This window comes from Phycodurus eques, chromosome 5 (assembly GCF_024500275.1).
Source record: "Phycodurus eques isolate BA_2022a chromosome 5, UOR_Pequ_1.1, whole genome shotgun sequence".
NCBI classification, from domain to species: Eukaryota; Metazoa; Chordata; class Actinopteri; order Syngnathiformes; family Syngnathidae; genus Phycodurus; species Phycodurus eques.
The window spans coordinates 28,743,985-28,764,666 of NC_084529.1; the positions used below are offsets into that span (position 1 = coordinate 28,743,985).

The following is a 20,682-nucleotide window of genomic DNA, read 5'->3' on the forward strand; positions in this document are numbered from 1 at the left end:
CGTTTCGGACAGCGTCAATCAGAAAATGGTTCGCTCCTCAACGTTCTCAATTTAAATGACCATTTTACAACAAAAAAAAGTATTGCTGATCAATGTTTTGATTTATTCATTCACTACTCACACTTCATGTTACGTAAACAGTGTGCCCAAAAAAAAAAAAAAAAAAAAAAAAAAAAAAATCCACACATTTTTTTTTTAAAAATATTTATTCATTGTTGAGACATGAGCCTTTCATTCATTGATTAGCGTGTTTGTGAGAAATATACTGGATCCTGATTACTATAGTGAAGTGCTCACCATAACCGCCAGCAGACCTTTATCTATGAGGTCAGCCAGAAAGCGAATCCATCCAAATAACACTGACAAACCATTGTAAATGTTGATGTAAAATAATCAGGCAGAAGGAGATTTACATGCATTTGTTTGCTCTCAAAAATGTGTAATTTGGCATTCGCTTGATCACATTTAACCGTCACACTCAAGGCAAACATTTCTGTGAGGATTCTTTTATTCTTATAAAACATTACGACGCACAACATTTCTATGCCCTCTGTCAGTCTCCCTGCAAGAACGGTGATTACCGCAAAGCCTTTCACAACATAAGGCAACATTGTAATCGTATCAGTACAGACTTTGGACCAGCAGTATAAATTATCATAAGGTGAGAACCACCAATAAAAGTCACACATCAATTAGAAGAAAAAAAAAAAAAACATTCAGTGCATTCTTACAATAGAATGCCAACAATCTCATTGTAGACAACAGCAAAACGACTGAGCGGACACCTGTTCCGTCCAAGAATACACCTGTTCATTTCATATGTGAGAATCCACACAGCCATTATAAAAGATGGCGAGTCGGAGCTCTCGATCTGAACACTTCAACGTGATTAATGGCTTGGAAGTTGACTCGACTCAACTGTGATCGTTGGGACGCTTTCAATGCACAAGGCAACACTGAGTTCACATTCCATTTTTCTCCAGCAAAACGTCAGCGCTGGCTCTCTTCGAACGACCTGTGGAGAATTCAATTCGGCTTTAGATTTGCGTTGTGTTGATGGTGCGCAACGGTATGCGATCGCAATATAAGTTATAATACCAGCGATGCGTTTTGTTTGGCAACTGAAGCAAGACGGCGTTTCTATGATTTCCTGAAAAGTAGCGAGGATTCCGCCCAACGGTGACAACGTGTGAATCCATGATAAGGAGTGATTTTAACATTTTGCATTCCAATTTTTAACAAAAGCACAGAGCACTCGGCCGACTACAAGCTCTCGAGTAAATCTTACCTGAGCTCCTCTTTGAGCCTTTTGAATTTATCAAAGAGACTGTCGTTCTTGACCCGCATGGGCGCGGCTGGTACGAACCAGGCTGTGATAAATTTGCATATGACCACAATGTGCTGCAAGTAGAGATGACATCAGTTTCTCAAGGGTCGACGATGTGATATACAATATGTCGCCAAGTCAGTTAGCGGTAACGCGTTTGGTCCCGTTGTTCCGAAGCTTACCTCAAACAAGATGACAAATGCAAAGCGCACCGCTAAAATAAGCCAGAATTGTGGAGTAAGGTTGTAGTCCTCACTGTCCCTGTAGTCTTTATAGCTGTGGAGAGGGGCGGCAAATGTCACCTTCCCAATCAACGCATTTTAAAGTTTGGCAACAAAGAAGGTGCATTCCGAAGAGAGCAATAACTCAAAATGTGCGCGTGACAACGGAGAACAAACCTGCAGGACAAGACATTCGTTCCATTAGGAGTTTCCATCTGATGCGGGGAAAACTCTTTGCGAATTTCCGGGTTATCCGTGGTGGCAATGGATAGAGTATTGTTTATGTAGCCAACCATGCAACTTGGGAGAAACAGAAATACAAATCATTCAAAATATATTACGCAGCGCGCTGAAAGTTTCTTTTGAAAGATAACACATGCTCACTCGATATCTGTCGCCGTGCCGTTGACACAAGGTCCATAGCGGTAACGGTACACAAGTCGAGGGATGAAGTCCGAAGACACGCCGATGACGAGGCCGTTTGCAATGACAGCTAAGACGCCGATAGCCTCCAACAAATTTATCCACACACCTGAGGAAAAGCAAACAGTGGTTTTCAAACTTTGTACACAAAGTATCACCTAAAAGACAAAATACTTAGCTTTCCAAATACCACCATCATGACCAACATGAAAATGCAGTTGCGCATAAAGCCCAAGTGTCAATGTGACATAAAACCACATTATTACAAATATTATTGTAAACCACACATTAACACAACATTAAGAAAAACAATGATTTAAATAACAGTTCTATTCAAATGTACTGCGAACAAAAAAGGTAAATAGAATTGTACCTAAATGTTTAAATGCAAATGGATTTAACTTAAAATGTAAATGCTTGACCTTAAATGTTAAATACACCTGAAATGTACAGTACTTAAGCAGCGATTCTTTCGCGTACGCCCAGTGGCACCTGTACCGCACGTTGAGAATCAATGGCCCAAATACCAGTAGCAGTATGGCGCCGCTTCTAAATATGATTGGCCCTGAAGGTACACTTTGAATAGTTGCAATATAGTCTTTGGCTAGCAACAAGAGTAGTTCAGGTGTCTCCATCCTGGCTGCTTAGTGCAATAGATTTCGGTCAACTTGGAGTCATAACCATAAAGTAAGACCAATTCAATTTGCGCTAAAAAGTCAACGGCATTTAGTCTTTCGGGCAATCCCTCATTTTTGACATGACCGCAAAACCGAAACCTAAAAAAAATGACTTTTTTCTAACTTAAAGTAAACTAAGTTACTTTGAAGCTCAAGCAATCAGTAAAGTAACTAAAGTACGTTTTCAAGGTAACTGTGGCAACACTTCTAAAGAGACAGTTTAAGTCCAGAATATGTTCTAATGGAAAAATGGGACATATTGGAGATTTTATTTAAAAATGTGGTTTTCCTTGTTGTTTACATTTTGAAAAGTATTAATATGCTTGTTAGACAATTTTGATGAAATGCAGCATTAACACGAGACAATTCTACTATTCTACAGAGGCTACGGAAAGTATTCAGAGCCCTTTAAATCTTTCACTCTTGGTTATATTGCAGCCGTTGGCTAAAATCATTTAAGTTCTCCCCCCCCCCTCATGAATGTACACTCAGCACCCCATATTGACAGAAAAAAACGGAATTGTTGAAATTTTTGCAGCATTAAAAAGAAAAACTGAAATATCACACAGCCATAAGTATTGAGACCCTTTGCTCAGTATTGAGTGGAAGGACCCTTATGAGCGAATACAGCCATGAGTGTTTTTGGGAATGATGCAACAGGTTTTTCACACCTGGATTTGGGGATCCTCTGCCATTCCTCCTTGCAGATCCTCTCCATTTCGGTCAGGTTGCATGGTGAATGTTGGTGGGCAGCCATTTTCAGGTCTCTCCAGCGATGCTCAGTTGGGTTTAAGTCGGGGCTCTGGCCGGGCCATTCAAGAACAATCACGGAGTTGTTCTGAAGCCACTCCTTCGTTATTTTAGCCGTGTGTTTAGGGGTCATTGTCTTTTGTTGGAAGGTGAACCTTCGGCCCAGTCTGAGGTCCTGAGCACTCCGGAGATGGTTTTCGTACAGCATGTCCTCGTAATTGGCCGCATTCATCTTTACTTCGATTGCAACCAGTCGTCCTGTCCCTGCAGCTGAAAAAGACACCAACAGCATGATGCTGCCACCACCATGCTTCACCGTTGGGACTGTATTGGACAGGTGAAGAGCAGTGCCTGCTTTCCCCCCCCACTCATAACGCTTAGAATTAAGGCCAAAAAGTTTTATCTTGGTCTCATCAGACCGGAGGATCTTATTTCTCACCATCTTGGATTCCTTCGGGTGTTTTTTTTTTTTTTTTTTTTTTTTTTTTAAGCAAAGTCCATGTGGGCTTTCATGTGTCTTGCACTGAGGAGAGGCTTCCGTCGGGCCACTCTGCCATAAAGCCCCGACTGGTGGCGGGGCTGTGGTGATGGTTGACTTACTAGAACTTTCTCCCATCTCCCGACTGCATCTCTGGAGCTCAACCACAGTGATATTTGGGTTCTTCTTTACCTCGCTCACCAAGGCTCTTCTCCCCCGATTGGTCAGTTTGGCCGGACGGCCAGCTCCAGGAAGGGTTCTGGTCGTCCCAAACGTCTTCTATTTAAGGATTATGGAGGCCACTGTGCTCTTAGGAACCTTAAGCGCAGCAGAAATATTTTTGGAACCTTGGCCAGATCTGTTCCTTGCCACAATTCTGTCTCTGAGCTCTTCAGGCAGTTCCTTCAACCTCATGATTCTCATTTGCTCTGACATGCACTGTGAGCTCTACGGTTTTATACAGACAGGTACGTGGCTTTCCTAACCAAGTCCAATCAGTATAATCAAACACAGCTGGACTCCAATGAAGGTGTAGAACCGTCTCAAGGTTGATCAGAAGAAATGGACACCACCCGACTTAAATATGAGTGTCACAGCAAAGGGTCTGAATACTTTACTTTTTTAATAAATCTGCAAAAATTTCAACAATTCCGTTTTTTTTCCTGTGGGGTGCTGTGATTTTAGCTTAAATGATTTTAGCAAATGGCTGCAATATAACAAAGAGTGAACATTTTATGTGGGTCTGAATACTTTCCCTACCCACTGTATACAATTAATACATATACAGAGGGGTACAAGTGAGATATGAGAGACCCGACTTAGGGTTTTTTCGAGTAACAAACCATCATTCAGCCTATTTATTGATGTGACTTGCAAGCAAAAATTTGACATACAAGTGCTGCATGGTGGCAGTGAACTCAACTCAGATAATAAGATATTTAATGCCACTCACAGTGAAAGTTTACTGTCAAACTAATAAACATAAAACAAAGCTAATTACATGTATATTTAAATCAACCACATAACTTGGCCTTTAAATCCGCTAGCTTAATGCTAACACATCATGGGAAACCCATAGATTGGCTAACGAATGAGATCTAAGTGGCGGCGTTATAACGCTTTAAGGAATGGATATTTGAACACAAATGTTGCAGCAACACACGTAGATAGACAATTGAACAATACACACAGGCATACATTCTTTATCCTCAGTGAAAAATGACTGATATTACTTTTACTAACAGTAGTTGAGTGAAACTTTTTTTTTTTTTTTTTTTTTTTGCATGACTGCATTATCCTGCCGCCGCATGGCCAAGTCAGGCACACCAGAAGGAGCCGCGATGAATGAATCATGATGCACAAACTGGTTCATTCTATTTAATTGTGTGATTACAATATATATATATATATATATATATATATATATATATATATTTTTGAACACATACAATGTTATAAAGTGCTATCTTCCTTATTATTAAAAAAAAAAAACACATTGCAATTTTTTTGGTAGGTTTTAGGTGAGGCTTGAACGAGTTAATCGCATTTTCATTATTCTCAAATGGGGGAAGATGATTTGAGACATGAGTGTTTTGAGTTACAAGCGTGGTCATGCATGGACCAAATTAAACTCTTCACTCAAGGCACCGCTGTATTTAGACAGATTAGATATGGCCCAAGACAAGTGTGAAAGGGAACTTATCATCAAAATGTAAAAATGTCTTTTTTAAAAGGGCATGTTTCAGAAAATTCCTCTCTGAACACAATTTCTTACACTTTACACCTTCTTTTGTGGCGTTCTCCATCGAAGAAAGTACGCATTTACCAAACAATAATTCTTGAACTATAAATTTGGCCAGGGTATTAATAATTGTGTGGGCTTCTCAAAACATAGCCGTTGGAAAATGAAGAAGAGGGAACTTGTCCCAGTCATCCATGGAGCATATTTAACAGATCAGCTCGGTTCTCCATCATTGCAATGCTCACCAATATCATTGGTCTTCTTGGGAACCATTCTGCGCTCCAGGGTGACCATCTTAATGGCGTCCAAGCGAATCTCAATAATGTTATTGATGAGGGCCAGCAGTGGCGCGAGAGGAAACGCTGCCACAAATATGGTGGTGAAGCTGAACTGGATCACTGCATGGAGGAAAAAAAACAGTAAATCAAGCAAAGCAGCCAACTAATGACTTTTGTTGAATTTCAGACGATATGTACCCATCTCCAGGAACTCTTTGAAGAGGCTGAAGGAGTCCACGTCATTGAGGCGGTAGTTGTTCAGCCAGTCGCGCAGCTTGCAGTTATCGCACAGCGCAGCTCCGTGTTTAGCCTGAGATTCTTCTTTTAGGTAGCAGTGGGCGCATTTTCTCTGAAGCTTGTGAGTTCTTTTCCTCTTCAACCACTTGCCAAACCACCTGATGCCAGCGGGAGGGAAAAAAACGACTATTTGGGACACACTGTTGGAGAGTGTGTACTGTATGTATATGCGACTGCGTCATACGTACGGGCCGGTGAACTCAAAGACATTACTAATGGTTTGCTTCAGGACCATTATGATGGCCATTTGGATAAAGAGGTCTGTGAGACATCCGCTGGGATGACACTGGATGGATGGATGGAAATATATATATGCAACATATGCAAATGAAAAATGCTCACGCCAAAGAAAAATGTAGTTGTAGCACGCTTGCTCACCTCTTCTAACCGCCATTTACTCGCAATACGCACATAATGACCTGGATGACCATTGATCCTGTTTATTCAAGTCAAAACATAAACAGTCGTTAGGGAAAGTGCAGTCTAATGCGCTCAGTCGGTTTTGCTGTCGAGTTTCTTACCTGCCGAGAAAAAAGGCTACGTAGAAGAGCGAGGAGAAATAGGTGAAGAACTGAAAGGTGAACATCTTGACGGTGAAACTCCTCTCAGTGGCAGCAAATGATCTGGTTTTCTCTGGGCACAGACATCATTCTTATGAACATGGAGGTATTAATCCAGTACAGAGACAGCCATTATGCTTTAAATACATCGCCGTCGTGATTATTTTCTTTATTTGATGCAGACTGGTCAAATGAAAGGATAATGGAATTGATCCCCAAGAGAAAATTCATTTTAAACTCGGTGTTATGTACAATTAAGGCTGAAGTCATTAACACTCTGGACAAACGTGAATTTATAACGGATTTGTATCGGTTGAATGAGCAACTTCTGGCTGGAAATGACGAGAAAGTGGCAAAAGACAAAGCTACGTTGGCGAAGTTAATGAAAATATGCCTTCTGTATTATTTGTACATTCTGCAATGTATTCATATCTTTGCTCTCGTCAAACAATCAACGACGCTGCCGTTATCTGTCGGGTCTTCGATATTTTCCGACTGTCTGTGAGGCCTCGAATGTGCGTAGGAAAGAGAAAGCCAAAGAGGCGGGCGGCTACGAAGTAAGGAAGCGGGAGAGAGCAGACGGCTAACTTTGGTGGTTACGGTCTATGATGATCCATCTTGTGTGTCATAGAAAAATTGCGTATCGACCACATCCTTCCAATATTATCGATGCATTTTTATGCACACTCAGTGTATAAAGTGTGTACATTAACAGGGCAAGTGATAACTTTCTTGCTTCAAGATATTAAATAGTTGTCATTTTGTTTGTATGGTTCGGGAGACCATTTCGGTTTTGCAAATTATTATGCACGTGGAAAAATGGAGCTAAAATAATTCCTACACCTTCACAAGTTGATTGAATTTGAAAGTGTCATACTATATGTTGCCTTTATATGCAATCACTGTGATCAGATATAAAGGCCACATGTAGATCATAAACTCAAGCAAATTGTACATTGTAAGAAATCTGAGGTTGTTCATAATGTTTGGTTAAAGGATGGTTCTTTAAATCTTGAGTTTTCCCTCATATAATTGTGTTGCTTTGCATTGAAAACAGCAACTTAATATTAGATTTGATTAATTATGCTATGATTTTACTGGTCTGGCCGACTGGACATCAAACGAGGCTCCTTCGAGAGCATTTTTACTCAGGTCTAAATCTATAAAATATCAAGAAATATAGTGAGAAAACAACTGTTTTTAAAGAGAAGAAAAATAACCAGCTTTTTAGATCTCTTAAGAAAACATATTTCGCTACTTGTTTTTGTCATTCCCCAAATAAAAATGTGTCCAGGGTCTGAATAGCAAGTAGTTCTAATGTGCATGTTTCCATATGGGTTTACAACATGCAACTCTTTTTAAACATGCCGCCAAATCTTGGGGTCTCGTGGGCATCCTTTGAAATAAATAAACGTGCTAAGCCTTAACCAGCCTCTCATTGGCATCACTGAGCTTCCTCGCTGGCGGTCACCTGCCGTTTCACGTGACTGATAAAGTGGTGGCCCAGCTCCAGAGTTCACTCAAAGTCAGTCACCTAATTGTTTGTTCGTGACCACACCTTCATGTCATAGAGATACTTTGCTCCCTGAAAAGGACAGAACTATTTTCTCGGTCGAATCCGCGAGCTGAACCCACAGACGGGCGCCAATGTCGCCGTGAGAAAAGTCTCGTCTCTTCACAGGCTTCTCATTTAATCCAAAAAAAAAAAAAAAAAAAGGAAAGGTTTTGATGTGTGCCTGGAACAGTGGATGCGGGCCACGTGGATCTTGGACTTGTGGGCCCCGCATTCTGTTGCCAAGCTGCTCTGCTGCAAGTAAGCAGTGTGTCAGTTTCATGTTTGACTGACAGCCCTCCTATCCTACGTGGGCAGACGCCAGATGACTTGAAAACGTTTTGTTTTTTTGTGACAGATCGTGTTGAGCCTTTTCCAAATTCAAGATCAGACTGATCACTTCGCTGTCACCTCAGGCTAGTGTCCGTCTATCGTTTGCACGCCACTCACTATACGGCAATATAAACGGACATTTGCGTTGTCCCTTTGTGTTTTGTGTGTGTGACACTCTTGTTTTGCTCAGTGCAGGAATGTGTGTGGGAACTAAATTTGGCTCACCTTCTGCTCTTTAACTCTGACTCTTCAAACCTGTTTGGACTGTCGCTCAAATATAAACAGCTTTTCTAATCCTGAAAACAATTATGTTTAGAAAAAAATATATGTAGCCCCAAATGTGGCACCACAAGCTTTGCTGTTGTAATGATAATTTGTCACACACTTTACTAAGACAGGGCAAAACAGTACTAAATAGATACGGGAATTAAGTATTAGTAACGTTTACATTTAGCAGGATTACATTTAAAAAAAAAAACGTAATGGTACTCTAAGATTTTTGCACAGTACTGTACACGAACACGGATCTGAAGTAATAGTGACTGGCATACTGTACCTATTTCACAGAGTTTCATGGCCACGATCCTGTTGACCTGCAACCATAAAGGCGTGAGCAGCCACACAGAGGAGAGAGAAAATATGCATTTAAGACTTTTTGTACCCTGGTCATGACGGTGATGATCAGGTAATGGAGGACGGCTCCCAGCATCATGGCTACGCTGCTGGAATGCGTGCTCATGAACTCCCATGATCCCTCGGCCAATTGCACCGCTACGATCACCCTGAACACCACCAGTGCGTGCGTCAGACCAATGATGACCAGTATCTGTGGAAACGCATCGTTTAGATCAGCGCTCCCCAACCAACGGGCCACGCAAAGATTAAACCAAAAATATTTCATTGTTGAACTGGATGGACTTAAAAGAGGATTTCTTTTGAAAATCAAGTGCTCCATCTATGCCTCTGTAAATGTCAAACCGCTCGTTTCTGTCTCGCTTACAGTAGTAAAAATGTAAGCTCACAAGGTAGCAAAAATGAGTTAAAAAAAAAAAAACAACTTAAGAGCTTCTTCGGAAAGCGGAAAAGGCCAAGCGATGAGACAAAAGACGAGCCTACAACTTCCGAGAAAAAAAAAAAAAAGTTGTATTTAAAAGACAATAATCAGCAGTCTGATGAAATTATGGGTTTATTGCTACAGGTAATTATGATGCAAGAAGCTCGCTTTGCTTAGTGCTTGGCAACAGGTTCGCAGACGACAAGGCAAGGAAGTCTTCCAAGAAACTTCCAGGAAAGCATTTAACAATTAGCTTCAATATTCCACATCCTATATTGGTGAAGTGTGATTTGCTGCGATGACAAGTTAGCAAAACTAAATTACAGAGTAGGCTGCACCTAAAAGTAACATACTCGTCTCCCATTAGCCCAAATTTGGGACCAGCTCGAAGAAAAACCGGCGCAAGGCTCCGACTTGCTGCAACAAATACATTCAGCGTGATGCTGAGTTGTATTTTTAATCATTCTTTTTATTTGTTTCTATTCTGGTCTATCAAAAATATTGCTTTATTTTAAACTGGTCCATGGTGGAAAAAAAGTCGGGGGACCACCGATTTATATCACAACTGTGCGTTCTACCATTAATAAGCCAAACTACTTTATCTTCAACGAGCAACTTGGAGCAGACTTTACAGTGAATCTCTGTGATTTTATTGGAAAAGACCAAGTACCCACCATGATTGTGACACAGATCAAAACAAGAGTGCTGCGAAAATAGGAGTGCTTGAATTTTTTAGGTTTGCAGTTAACATCGTTGACAATCTCTAAGATTAGTTCCTCCTATAAACAAAAAACAAAAAACAAAAAAAAAACATATGCACACGTGAAGAGAAATGAACACAATTAGTCTAATACTGAAGATGTGGCCAAAACAAATAGTAAGGTAATTGATTGTACCTCCTCCTCACACCAATCAGACACCTTCCATTCACACACATAGGAAGTTCGATGCCTTTTCCAGAACTCCAAAAACAGTGTGGCTGTAAAAATAAAAGCAATGAAGAAAGAAATTATTCAACAAAACCTTAATGCCCCCGTGTGATTTGAGCTCTTATGGGTACTTTAGGATTGTTAATATAGTCATTAATCCATCTTCTATAGTGCTTTTTCTCACTCGGGTCACAAGTGTGCTGGAGCCAATCGCAGGGCACATACAGACAAACAAGTAACAACCATCCCCACTTACATCCAACACCAGTATTTAGTTAACCTAACTTGCATGTTTTGTGCTGGAATGGGCTGTTAATACATTACCGTATGTAGTATGTTTTCATAATTACATTTCATTGAGTTACAACCACATTGAGGGAAATATTTTGAAGCGGGTCAAACTGCAAATTGAATCGGAGGGCCTACGTCCTCAGTGCAAAGTAAAAAGCTAAATTACAACGTCCGTGCTCTCCTTTTAGACCCTCAACGGCTTCTTTATCTTTCTCGCTCACCCTGCCCTTTTATGTATGGTATGTAGCGCCTTTGTTACTTTTGCAGACTGCACTTCCTCCTAGTAGTGTACTCTTCATATGGCTGCTCAAATAAAATTAGACCAACAGTCACTCGCTGAATCTATATTGTACTGCTTAAGTAAACAGGATGCATCCATAAAAATAGAGAACACATCTTTGAAAAGAGTGCAAACTTTCAAAAAATAAAAGAAATTTTCTTTTTTTAAATAAAATAATTAAAAATTAAAAAAAAAACATTTAAAAAAAAAAAAACATTTAAAAAAAAAAAGAAAAATGGAAAGACAATCATGTTTATAAATGGCTGCTCGACCACCCTCAAGAGCACATGGTTTGGACTTTGATAAATAAGCAAGTAGTGAGGGGAATTTCTTAACAGCCACAAAACAAGGCCTTATCTGCTGGCTTGAACACTAATCTAATATTTGTTCCATGAAATTCTATTCATTTATTTCCAACAGTCAATTCTCTTCATTTCGTAACATTTCTCTTGGCCGCAGTGCTTCCAGTATGTAATATATGGATGTTAGTTTTTTTTTTTTTTTTTTTTTTTTTTTTTTTTTTTTTTAAATCTATTTGGATTTCAGCCTCTGTGTGATGCCATGCCGATCTAGTCTGGTCAGAATCAGTCGTGCTGTAGTTTGTCTATGATGTTTCCCACTGGCAGCAATTGTTGCTGAGTATATAACCTCCATTTTCACTACATAACTGAAAACAATCATACATATTACATAACAGAGAGGTCTAAGGAATGAAATGCATGCACTTGTTTTGATGGGGAGAATTCGGGTTTAAAAAGGTTAAATTGTGGATTAAGTCACGTAAATTCCCACTAATGGCCGAGGTAGCAAACGTGCAGCCCGCCACTACAAAAATACATCCAAAATACAGCTAAAGTATGTACAGTCCTGCTCACGATTATTGGCACCCCTTCATTTTTTGCATAAGTGCACCGAATTTATATCATCAGGATCTTTTCATTGGAGGTCCCAAGTAATTTAACAAATATATTTTTTTCATCTTAGATATTGTAATTTCAAAGAAAGGAAAACCAAATAATAATCAGCATGTGCAGCAATCTTGGCATTCCTCAATATTTGGTTGCACACCCTTTGGCAGCGATAACAGCTTCCGAACGTTTCTTGCATCAATCTATAAGCTTTTTGCACTTCTCAGGTGGTATTTTCAGCCACTCTTCCTTTGCAATTTGTTCAAACCCTTGAACATTTGCAGGCTTCTTTTGCCCAATGGCAGATTTGAGCTCCCGCAAAGATTTTCAAATGGACTGAGATCAGGACTCATTGCTGGCCATTTTAAAACAGGCCATTTTTTTCCCCCCATTTCAACCATTCCTGTGTGCTTTTGGATTTGTGCTTCGGCTCTTTGTCTTGATGGAGGGCCAATGATCTTCACCTCAAACCCAGTTTTATTACACCGAGTCAGACATTTACCATCTTAAATCCCTTGATAATTTTCTGATTTCATGATGCCAGTCAAGGCCTCCAGTACCAGATGCAGCGAAGCAGCCCAACAGCATTATGGATCCTCCATCATGCTTGACTGTTGACATGTTGGTCTTTCCCTTAAAGGCTTCATCATAAATACACCGTTTGTGTGCATTGCCAAAAATGTCTAATTTTGTATCATCTGTCCATCAAATGTTTACCATTTGGTCTTTTGTAACAAATACAAGTTCTCTCTATAGAAAAATGTTGTTTCACTAGATGAATTTTCTTCAGGAGATATACCACACATTTAGTACTTAAACTTCATGGGTGCCAATAATGGTGAGCGGGACTGTAAGACGCTTTCACTGGCTTCAAGACTCCCTGGCAGGAAACTTTAAATTCATTGAAGTTGTTTCCTTGACACTTTCAAGTAAAGAAAACCGTTTTAAGGACACTCGACTCACCCCATACTGCCATTACCATGGCAAACAGCACCGTGCCATTGTTGTCGAAGAGCAAACTCACCTGCGGATGCGAAACCAGCAGTGAGACTCGAGAAAAAACATTTGGAAGCCGACGCTCCGACCTACCTTGGCGTAGGTACACGTGTCGGACAGCAGCCACACTTTGCATCTCTTGTCACAAAGAGGGCACATGACCAAATCGACATCGCAGACCTCCTTTCTACAGGACAACAAGCACTTGGATTGTTCACCGAGGGCTGGCGCCAAACGTCAGGGGTCGAGTTAAATCTTACATGAGGGGCGACGTGTTGAAGAAGGCAATGCCATAGAGGAAGACGATGACCCCGATGAGAGCTGGAGTGATGAGCATATATGTGTACCAGCCCAGCCACAGGTAGTACAAGGCCACCTTCTCCCCAAAGTAGTTCCTATTAACACAAGGTGTCTTTAAAGCACTGTGTCGCAACCTTTGTTGAGCCAAGCCCATTTTATATGAGAAAGACCTCAGCGCAAACCACCCAACAAAAACGGCACAAAATTAATGAATACGATCTTGTCTCAATTCTCACAAATGGACTTCCTCAGCGTGAAATGTGGGTTGAATTGAAACACCAAGATGATACACTCGCAGGAAGCCATGATTATTCTGTTGTATGGATGGCAAAAGGTGGGTATGCGCAACGCAACTTTATTTCAGGTTTCTTGGACCTTCTGCCATCTAAATGGAAGCGCATATGGCCGACCGTTTAAGGGCGTTTTAACTAGTCTTTCAAAACCCACAGAATATGTTCTTATTTGATAATATGACCACCGAAACCGACCAAAAGAAGAAAAAAAAGTTTGTTTCTACCGCTTTCAGTTCTAGTAAGCAGTAGTAGGTTGGTTTCACCAAAAACACTGGTTTCTGAACAGTGACTTTGAAGCAGATATTGTTTGCTTTTGTGACACCCCACTTTTACAGTGGCTACAGATTATTTTTTAAGGGGGACATTTCCACTGTAAGGTACATGTGCGTGTAAATTCTTATTCTCACTGTGGGCTGCAACATGAGACACCATTTTGTCAGCATGACGTTTTATACAATTTAGCTCACAACGATCCTTGTTTGCCTGCTACATTATTTCTTTTTACCAGCGTGAACCCTAGGGAACCCAGCTCCAATCTAAAATAGGCATTAAGTAGTTTCTTTTTTAATAATTACTCCAAACAATGTCACTTGGACAATGACAATGAGGACAACACACTCGCCGTTAATGAGATGAACACTTGAACGTACTTCACAGAAGGGTAAAAATGATAAACAATATGGCCGCAAAGACTTCATTTGTAGACAAGTCGAAGCATGTGGAGAGGTGTTGCACACAAACCTGACGGCAGTAATGGGTTGCCCTTGGAAACAAGCAGTCCATCGAGCCCAGCTTTCCGTCAGCTCTCGCTGTTTCTTTTTCTGAACCGGTAAAGCGGAGCGGCAACATGAAGAGAATAAGAGCGCACAGTAAGGATCGCATCATCTATACACACTGACGATATTGCCTTATATATATACACACACATTCACATTCACACCTACGGACAATTTAGAATTTTCAATCAACCTACCATGCATGTTTGGGGGATGTGGGAGGAAACCGGATTGGCCGGAGAAAACCAACGCAGGCGCGAGGAGAACATGCAAACTCCACACAGGCGGGGCCGGGGGATTGAACCCCGGTCCTCGGAACTGTGAGGCAGACGCTCTAACCAGTCGGTCACGGTCCCCCCCTGTAACTAGCGTGTGTTTATTTTGCTGCCACTTCCCCAGTGGTAAATCTTGTGACGAAAAGCTCCTGACATTAAGAGGCGCAAGGTTGAAGAAATCCAACCCTTACACTTGAATAGTTGGATGACTACTGGATGACTCACTGGCATGGAGACATCACTTCATGACTCACAGACAACTGCTGTTGGTGAACTTTACTAGCAGCAGTCTATTGTTTGGAAGGACCTTTGCCAAGTTGTTTCACACTTCTCTACAGGAGAGCAAAACACTTCGGTGGCCTGCGATACGCTGATATATAACGGCGGCTAACAGTATTACGAGCGCTCCCTCTCTGTTGCGTTTAATTGGACCACTCGCGTGTGACCTGCCTTTCTCAGGTACCTTTTTCTACAGAAGCAACTGTTAAACATGAAAATCCTGCCCAAGTCTTAAAATTGCTAATAAAACTAAGTTTACCTCGGGTAATTTAAGTTGATCTATATATTGTCGCTGTCGGGTGGAAACCTTCTATGTCCAAAAAGGGTCAATTTAATATTGCTTTTCGCAAACCGATACGACTGGTCTGTCTCCACTTCAGGTTATTTTGATCGATTATTAACCAATTTAAAGTGTTGAAATTAGCTTCAGAACAAATCTATTAACTCTCTTGAATGCTCAACTGACTGAGAAGTGTTGCAAAACTCTGCCTCTTCCCTCACCATGGGGCATTATGTTGCCTAAAGATTGAAAATCGGAATGTTTTTTTTTTTATTTAGACCAAAAAAAAATAAAAAATAGATGCAACTAAGTCGGCCTGTTTTGCTCAACATGAATTTCCATAATGCTTCGATGCAGAAGGAGCTGGTCAGCCACGAGCATAAGGTCATGCCGATTATTTTCTGTCTATTAAACTGCGTAGTCAGATCATTGTTTTATTTATTGCATGACTCATGGCGCGAAGACCTTTGAAAGACAGAAAGAAAGAAAGAAAGCGTTTGGGGAAGATGATGTAAGCACAGTCGTTTGCTTTTGTGAAGTATTAAAGGCTTTTTGTCAGGTCGGGGGGTTGGCGTCAGCGCAGACTTTGGTGTGGCCGGCCAACAACGTGCTCTCCGATTTTAAATCAATGACAGCGTCATAAATTACAATTGGGTTTTTACCTCATGCAGGCAGAACCTCGCCTCGAAAACCTTCATCTTCATGAGCTCTCGCAGACCCTCTGGCAAGATTAACAGAGGATTCAAGATTGGTTTACCCCATCGTCAAAGAGGATTTGCAGTGTATGAAAAGTCCCTTACCTCCTGAACTGATAGGTGTGTGATTCAAGATGAAGTGGACAACCCTTATCCTGCAGGAAGTGCACACAGTATATCTCTAGAAGAGCAACCATCCCTTGAACAACTATACAGTACGAGCGCTAAAGTCACACGCCCCTAAAGTTGTACAATTTGTAATTTGCCACCGACAAGCACACTCTCTGTATCACATGCGTGTTGCCAAAACAGACTTATCCTGGCTATGCAGGGTTGAGGGCTACACCTCTGATCCAAGTACATATTATGATATCATGAAGTCAGCAAACAAATTGTCACATGTACTGCAACAGTCACGTATCATCATTTAATTCATGGTGACAAAGGCAGACAGTTTTACCTGGTGCTGAGAGGCACGTTGTTCTGGTCCGAGCTCCAGTTACAGGCATCGGAAACTTTGAGCAGGTATCTGTACTTTTCAAAAACCTCTACAGGAGCTTGCATGCCAAAGAAGACTCGGTCATCGTCTAGAATTTTCTACGCAAAGGAAAGATTAAATATGATGTCACTCAAGTGTTACATGAAGACAGAATTGTTTAAATGGTACATGAGGGGACAGATCTCTAATTCCACACTCACTGTGACTTTAAAATTCTTCTTTTTCAGTTCCTCAATGAATTCAATTTGCTTCTTGATGGCCTCTCGATCCACGTGCTCTCTCGTTTTTGCAACCAGGACATAGTCATATGAGAGGGGGCTGTACTGTATCTCAAAAACAATAAAACATCAATGTAATCATTTGCACTGAACAGAAACACATGATTGCATAACAACAATCATTAAGTTGGGCGAGTTCCTTCTTGTGGATACTGTTGATGCTTCTTGGCCACAACATTAGGCAAACGTTGTAATGAGATCCAACAGAAAAACTGTATCCCAAAAAAAAGAAAACAGGTTTCGATAGAAACTGTCAATGTAACAATTACGTTTTATTTTGGCGACCATTTGGAGTGGTGCAGAACTGCACACCTTTTTGTCCATTTAAGTAGCCAAACAAGGCAACCCAAGCATTGCAACCTTTAAAAAGGCAGAAAGCTCTATTGGCTCTCCCAATGAAATGCCCGGTGAATAGAAACACGGTCAAATAAATATAATCCAATTCAATCCCATGTCCCTGTTATTAAGCAAATTGAAATGACATAGTAAAAGATATTCGAATGATCGTTAATATTGTTTTGAAAATAATCCCTGCGGTAAATTGAGATGAAACCTATAATTTACTTACCAAAGGAGGGAGTGACATCTGTTCATTGCCATTCTCTCTAACAACTCCCATTAACTCCAGTAGCTCTATGCTGGGCTATTGAACAGATCAATAACAAGCGATGCAATAGTTAGTTGGGGAACAGTTCCTTTTCAACACAGCAATGTGTGAGTGAAGCACGGCGCTTTTATTTCACGGATTACTGACATATTCTGAAGAAAGATCACTATCGAGCCAAGAATCCAGTTGAGCCCTCACCGGGTATGTGCGCGCGCGCGCGTGTGTGTGTGTTTGTGAGCGTGAGAGAGAAGGCCCGTGTTGATCAACCCTCTGCGGCCATCCTGACTCACCGCTGTCACTGGACGAGGTTAATCTAACGTGACTGAGGCGCACGCGGCCGCATGTGCACTCTCAAAGTGTCACGCGGCGCTATTCACAGATGCATTCCACACAGCACTGCGCGCCAACAAGATGACAACACAATGTCACTCCATTGGGTGCACCGACGCAAGGCTCACAATAATCAATTGGATTCATCGCGGGTGAGGTCGATTGGTCACGCCTGCGCAGTCGGATGCGGGCGTGACCAACCTTCCGACTCTTGGGCCAACTGTTGCAAGAGTCAGAGAGGTTCGGAATGAAAACGTGGCTGAAATGCGCGCAGCGGGGGCACACACGACGCGGGTCGACCGAGCCGCACAGATTCAATCACAGAAGAGGGCTGCAAATCTTTCGCAATCAATCCTCCCACTGTGCTGGTTATTGTCTCTGTAGGTTTATCTTATGTGCCAAGGTAGGTGTGTTCAAAAACATTCTCAAGAGACACTTGTTGTTTCGCTGGTGTTACCTGTGTAGCGCTGAAGCAAATTCAGTATGTCTAATACGTGGCTGGAAATGTTGGTTCACTAGACCCAATGCATGCTTTGGTCAGAATTACAAGACAATGCAATCCTTTATATTTTGCTCACAATTTTAAGCAAAACAAACTACATCAGCACAACATTCTCTTGTTTTTGCCTCTCCTTTTTTGGGGAGGAACACAGTCAGGCTTGTTGTATGCGTGGTTTTGCAAACGAAACATCCAGTCAGCTTGTATCCTGTATTGAAGGGGGTTGCGCTTTTTTTACTTTCATCTCATTTAACTTGCCCCGAGTGCAAAAATGAAAGCGTGCACAACTTTGCATTGCACCGTGTCGAGCGTACCGAATACAGAATGCCCCAAACCTACTGGTGACCAGTCCAGGGTATACCCCACCTCTCACCCTAAGACAATTGAACTAATGTGGTTGCTCAGTAGTAGCAAAAAACAAACAAACAAACAAACAAAATCTTCAGGCTTCTGCTTGAAAGCAGAAAATGTCAGGAAAAGCCTCCTAGAACGCCTTGAGATTTGGCGTTAATCTGAGGCACTTTAACTGGCAGCCATTTGAGAGGAGTTTGAATGTAATTGGTTAATTCTAAACACAGCCACATCCCAGTTATACGAGGGTGTGCACCCGAGTGAAACCAAATGATTTCAATGGTTTATTTTTACTTTCCCTCTGGAAAAGATTTCTTTAAAATTCCAATTGAGTTGTACACGTTCTAAGTCACATTAAAGGTGGAAAAGTTACGTTATGAAAGAATTTATCTTCATCTCATTTTATACAGTACATCGCAGAAACGTGGAATTTAAACACGGGTGTGTAGACTTTTTGTATGCACTCTCCATGCGAGCTTCAGTCACAATGTTGTCCAATTTATTTTGGTTCAAACTGGCTATTTTATGATTTATTATTCGTTTCAGCGTGAATGGCAACAACACCATTCAGTGCATTTGTCATAGAAACATTGTATCAGAAGAGTTGTTAAACAATAATTCGGTTACAATAAATACACACAATATGATCCAAATCAAATTGTGACCTGTATTCTGTGCACAGAAACCCCCAGGCAGTTAAGAACTGCTCCCTTTTTATTAATACGGTCACAGATGTAATCGTTTAACGTTTATTCTTCTGGTTGCAGTTTGCAACTGCAAACTGCACCCATGAGGAGCACAGTGGTTGTAACATTTGAATCTGCTCTAGTGGCTGTAGGAAGGTCATCCAAATAGGGAGCAGTGCATCTACATTCACAATAACAGTCTGTTCACAGTGTCAATCAAAAGTGAGCAGCAGCGTTATCTTTACAAAGGAAGACTTTTAGTGTTAATTGCACTTCTCGTGTTGGATTAAGTGTACCTAATGGTGATGCGAATTCATGCCAGGTGGCACTTCGACTGCAGCGGCTATGAGGTCGTATCGGGAGATGGCGTGTCACGTCAACATGCGTGCATGCGTGCATGCGTTTGGGATGGTGCTGAAAGCCCGAATAGGGTGTCACAGGAAAACACAGCCTGCCTGCAGCGACCAAACGACGCACGGTAACGCCACGCGTATGTGCATCTTGCGTCTGCTCGGAGCTATAGAATGCGGGAGGAGTGCGAAGGGTTTACATTTCCTTACCTGCCTCCTGTGCCCTGACATGATTAGCAGCCAGAAATTGGATTGGAGGGGGGGGGGGGGGGGGGGGGGGAAAAGGAAAAAAAATAAGAAAATAAATTGCGGTGGGGAAGAAAAAGCCCCTCACTCTCCTCGGCGGTAACTCCGCGTCCTTTCGGGCCTGCGGCGAGTTCCTGTGATCTGGCAGGTAACTTCCGTAGTCCTCCTGCGTTGTTGTTGCGAGGAATGTCGGAGCGACTGTACCTGTTGCCGTCGCGATTGACGAGCCGCCCCCTTCCGTCGATGGAAAGTGGAGCGCCTCGAACGAACGAGGGGGCGGTGTGTTCGCGCCACACAGAGCACAGCAGCCTTGCTCGGTGCCGTCGATTAAAGTCCTCTCAGGTGCGATGGAATGCATTTATTGTTGCCTCCTACTCAAATGAGGCGGAATAACTCGCGCCGGCCGCTAGGTGGCAGCAAACCCCAGTATTTACACACTTTTTGCAGACAGACACATGGGCCAGGTCATATGTAGATCAGGTAAAATAATAATAACGGTCATATATATATATATATATATATATATATATATATATATGTATGTATGTATATGTAATAGTATCGATTTTTGTAATTATAAAATCAAAATCATCCCAGCGTTTTAATTATATTACAGTATTTATCCATCCATCCGTTCTCTACACCGCTTCCTATCCTATTCAGGGCCGACCCCTGAATAGGAAACCCCAGTATTTACACACTTTTTGCAGACAGACACATGGGCCAGGTCATATGTAGATCAGGTAAAATAATAATAACGGTCATATATATATATATATATATATATATATATATATATGTATGTATGTATATGTAATAGTATCGATTTTTGTAATTATAAAA

At 41.4% G+C, this 20,682-nt stretch overlaps 1 protein-coding gene across 4 annotated transcripts; it reads right to left on the reverse strand.

Moving 5' to 3' along the window:
* Positions 1-220: 220 nt before the first annotated feature.
* On the reverse strand, positions 221-20,150 carry LOC133402399 (anoctamin-9). Of its 4 annotated transcripts, none has more exons than XM_061676045.1 (24): positions 19,804-20,150; positions 17,339-17,413; positions 16,693-16,815; positions 16,454-16,590; positions 16,099-16,148; positions 15,961-16,019; positions 14,430-14,509; positions 13,356-13,490; positions 13,189-13,282; positions 13,063-13,123; positions 10,588-10,670; positions 10,366-10,470; positions 9,299-9,463; positions 9,194-9,230; positions 6,714-6,825; positions 6,571-6,628; positions 6,381-6,478; positions 6,094-6,290; positions 5,863-6,015; positions 1,933-2,080; positions 1,726-1,848; positions 1,510-1,603; positions 1,289-1,401; positions 221-1,015 (listed from the first exon to the last, which is right to left on the reverse strand). In XM_061676045.1, exons 1-24 carry the CDS (start codon positions 19,822-19,824, stop codon positions 991-993), a joined length of 2,346 nt encoding a protein of 781 aa, XP_061532029.1. In that variant the 5' UTR covers positions 19,825-20,150; the 3' UTR covers positions 221-990. The 4 variants fall into 4 exon arrangements, with proteins under 4 accessions (XP_061532029.1, XP_061532028.1, XP_061532031.1 ...); XM_061676044.1 differs by having other exon boundaries at positions 16,693-16,821; XM_061676047.1 differs by lacking the exon at positions 10,366-10,470 and having other exon boundaries at positions 16,693-16,821.
* Between the last annotated feature and the right edge of the window lie 532 nt (positions 20,151-20,682).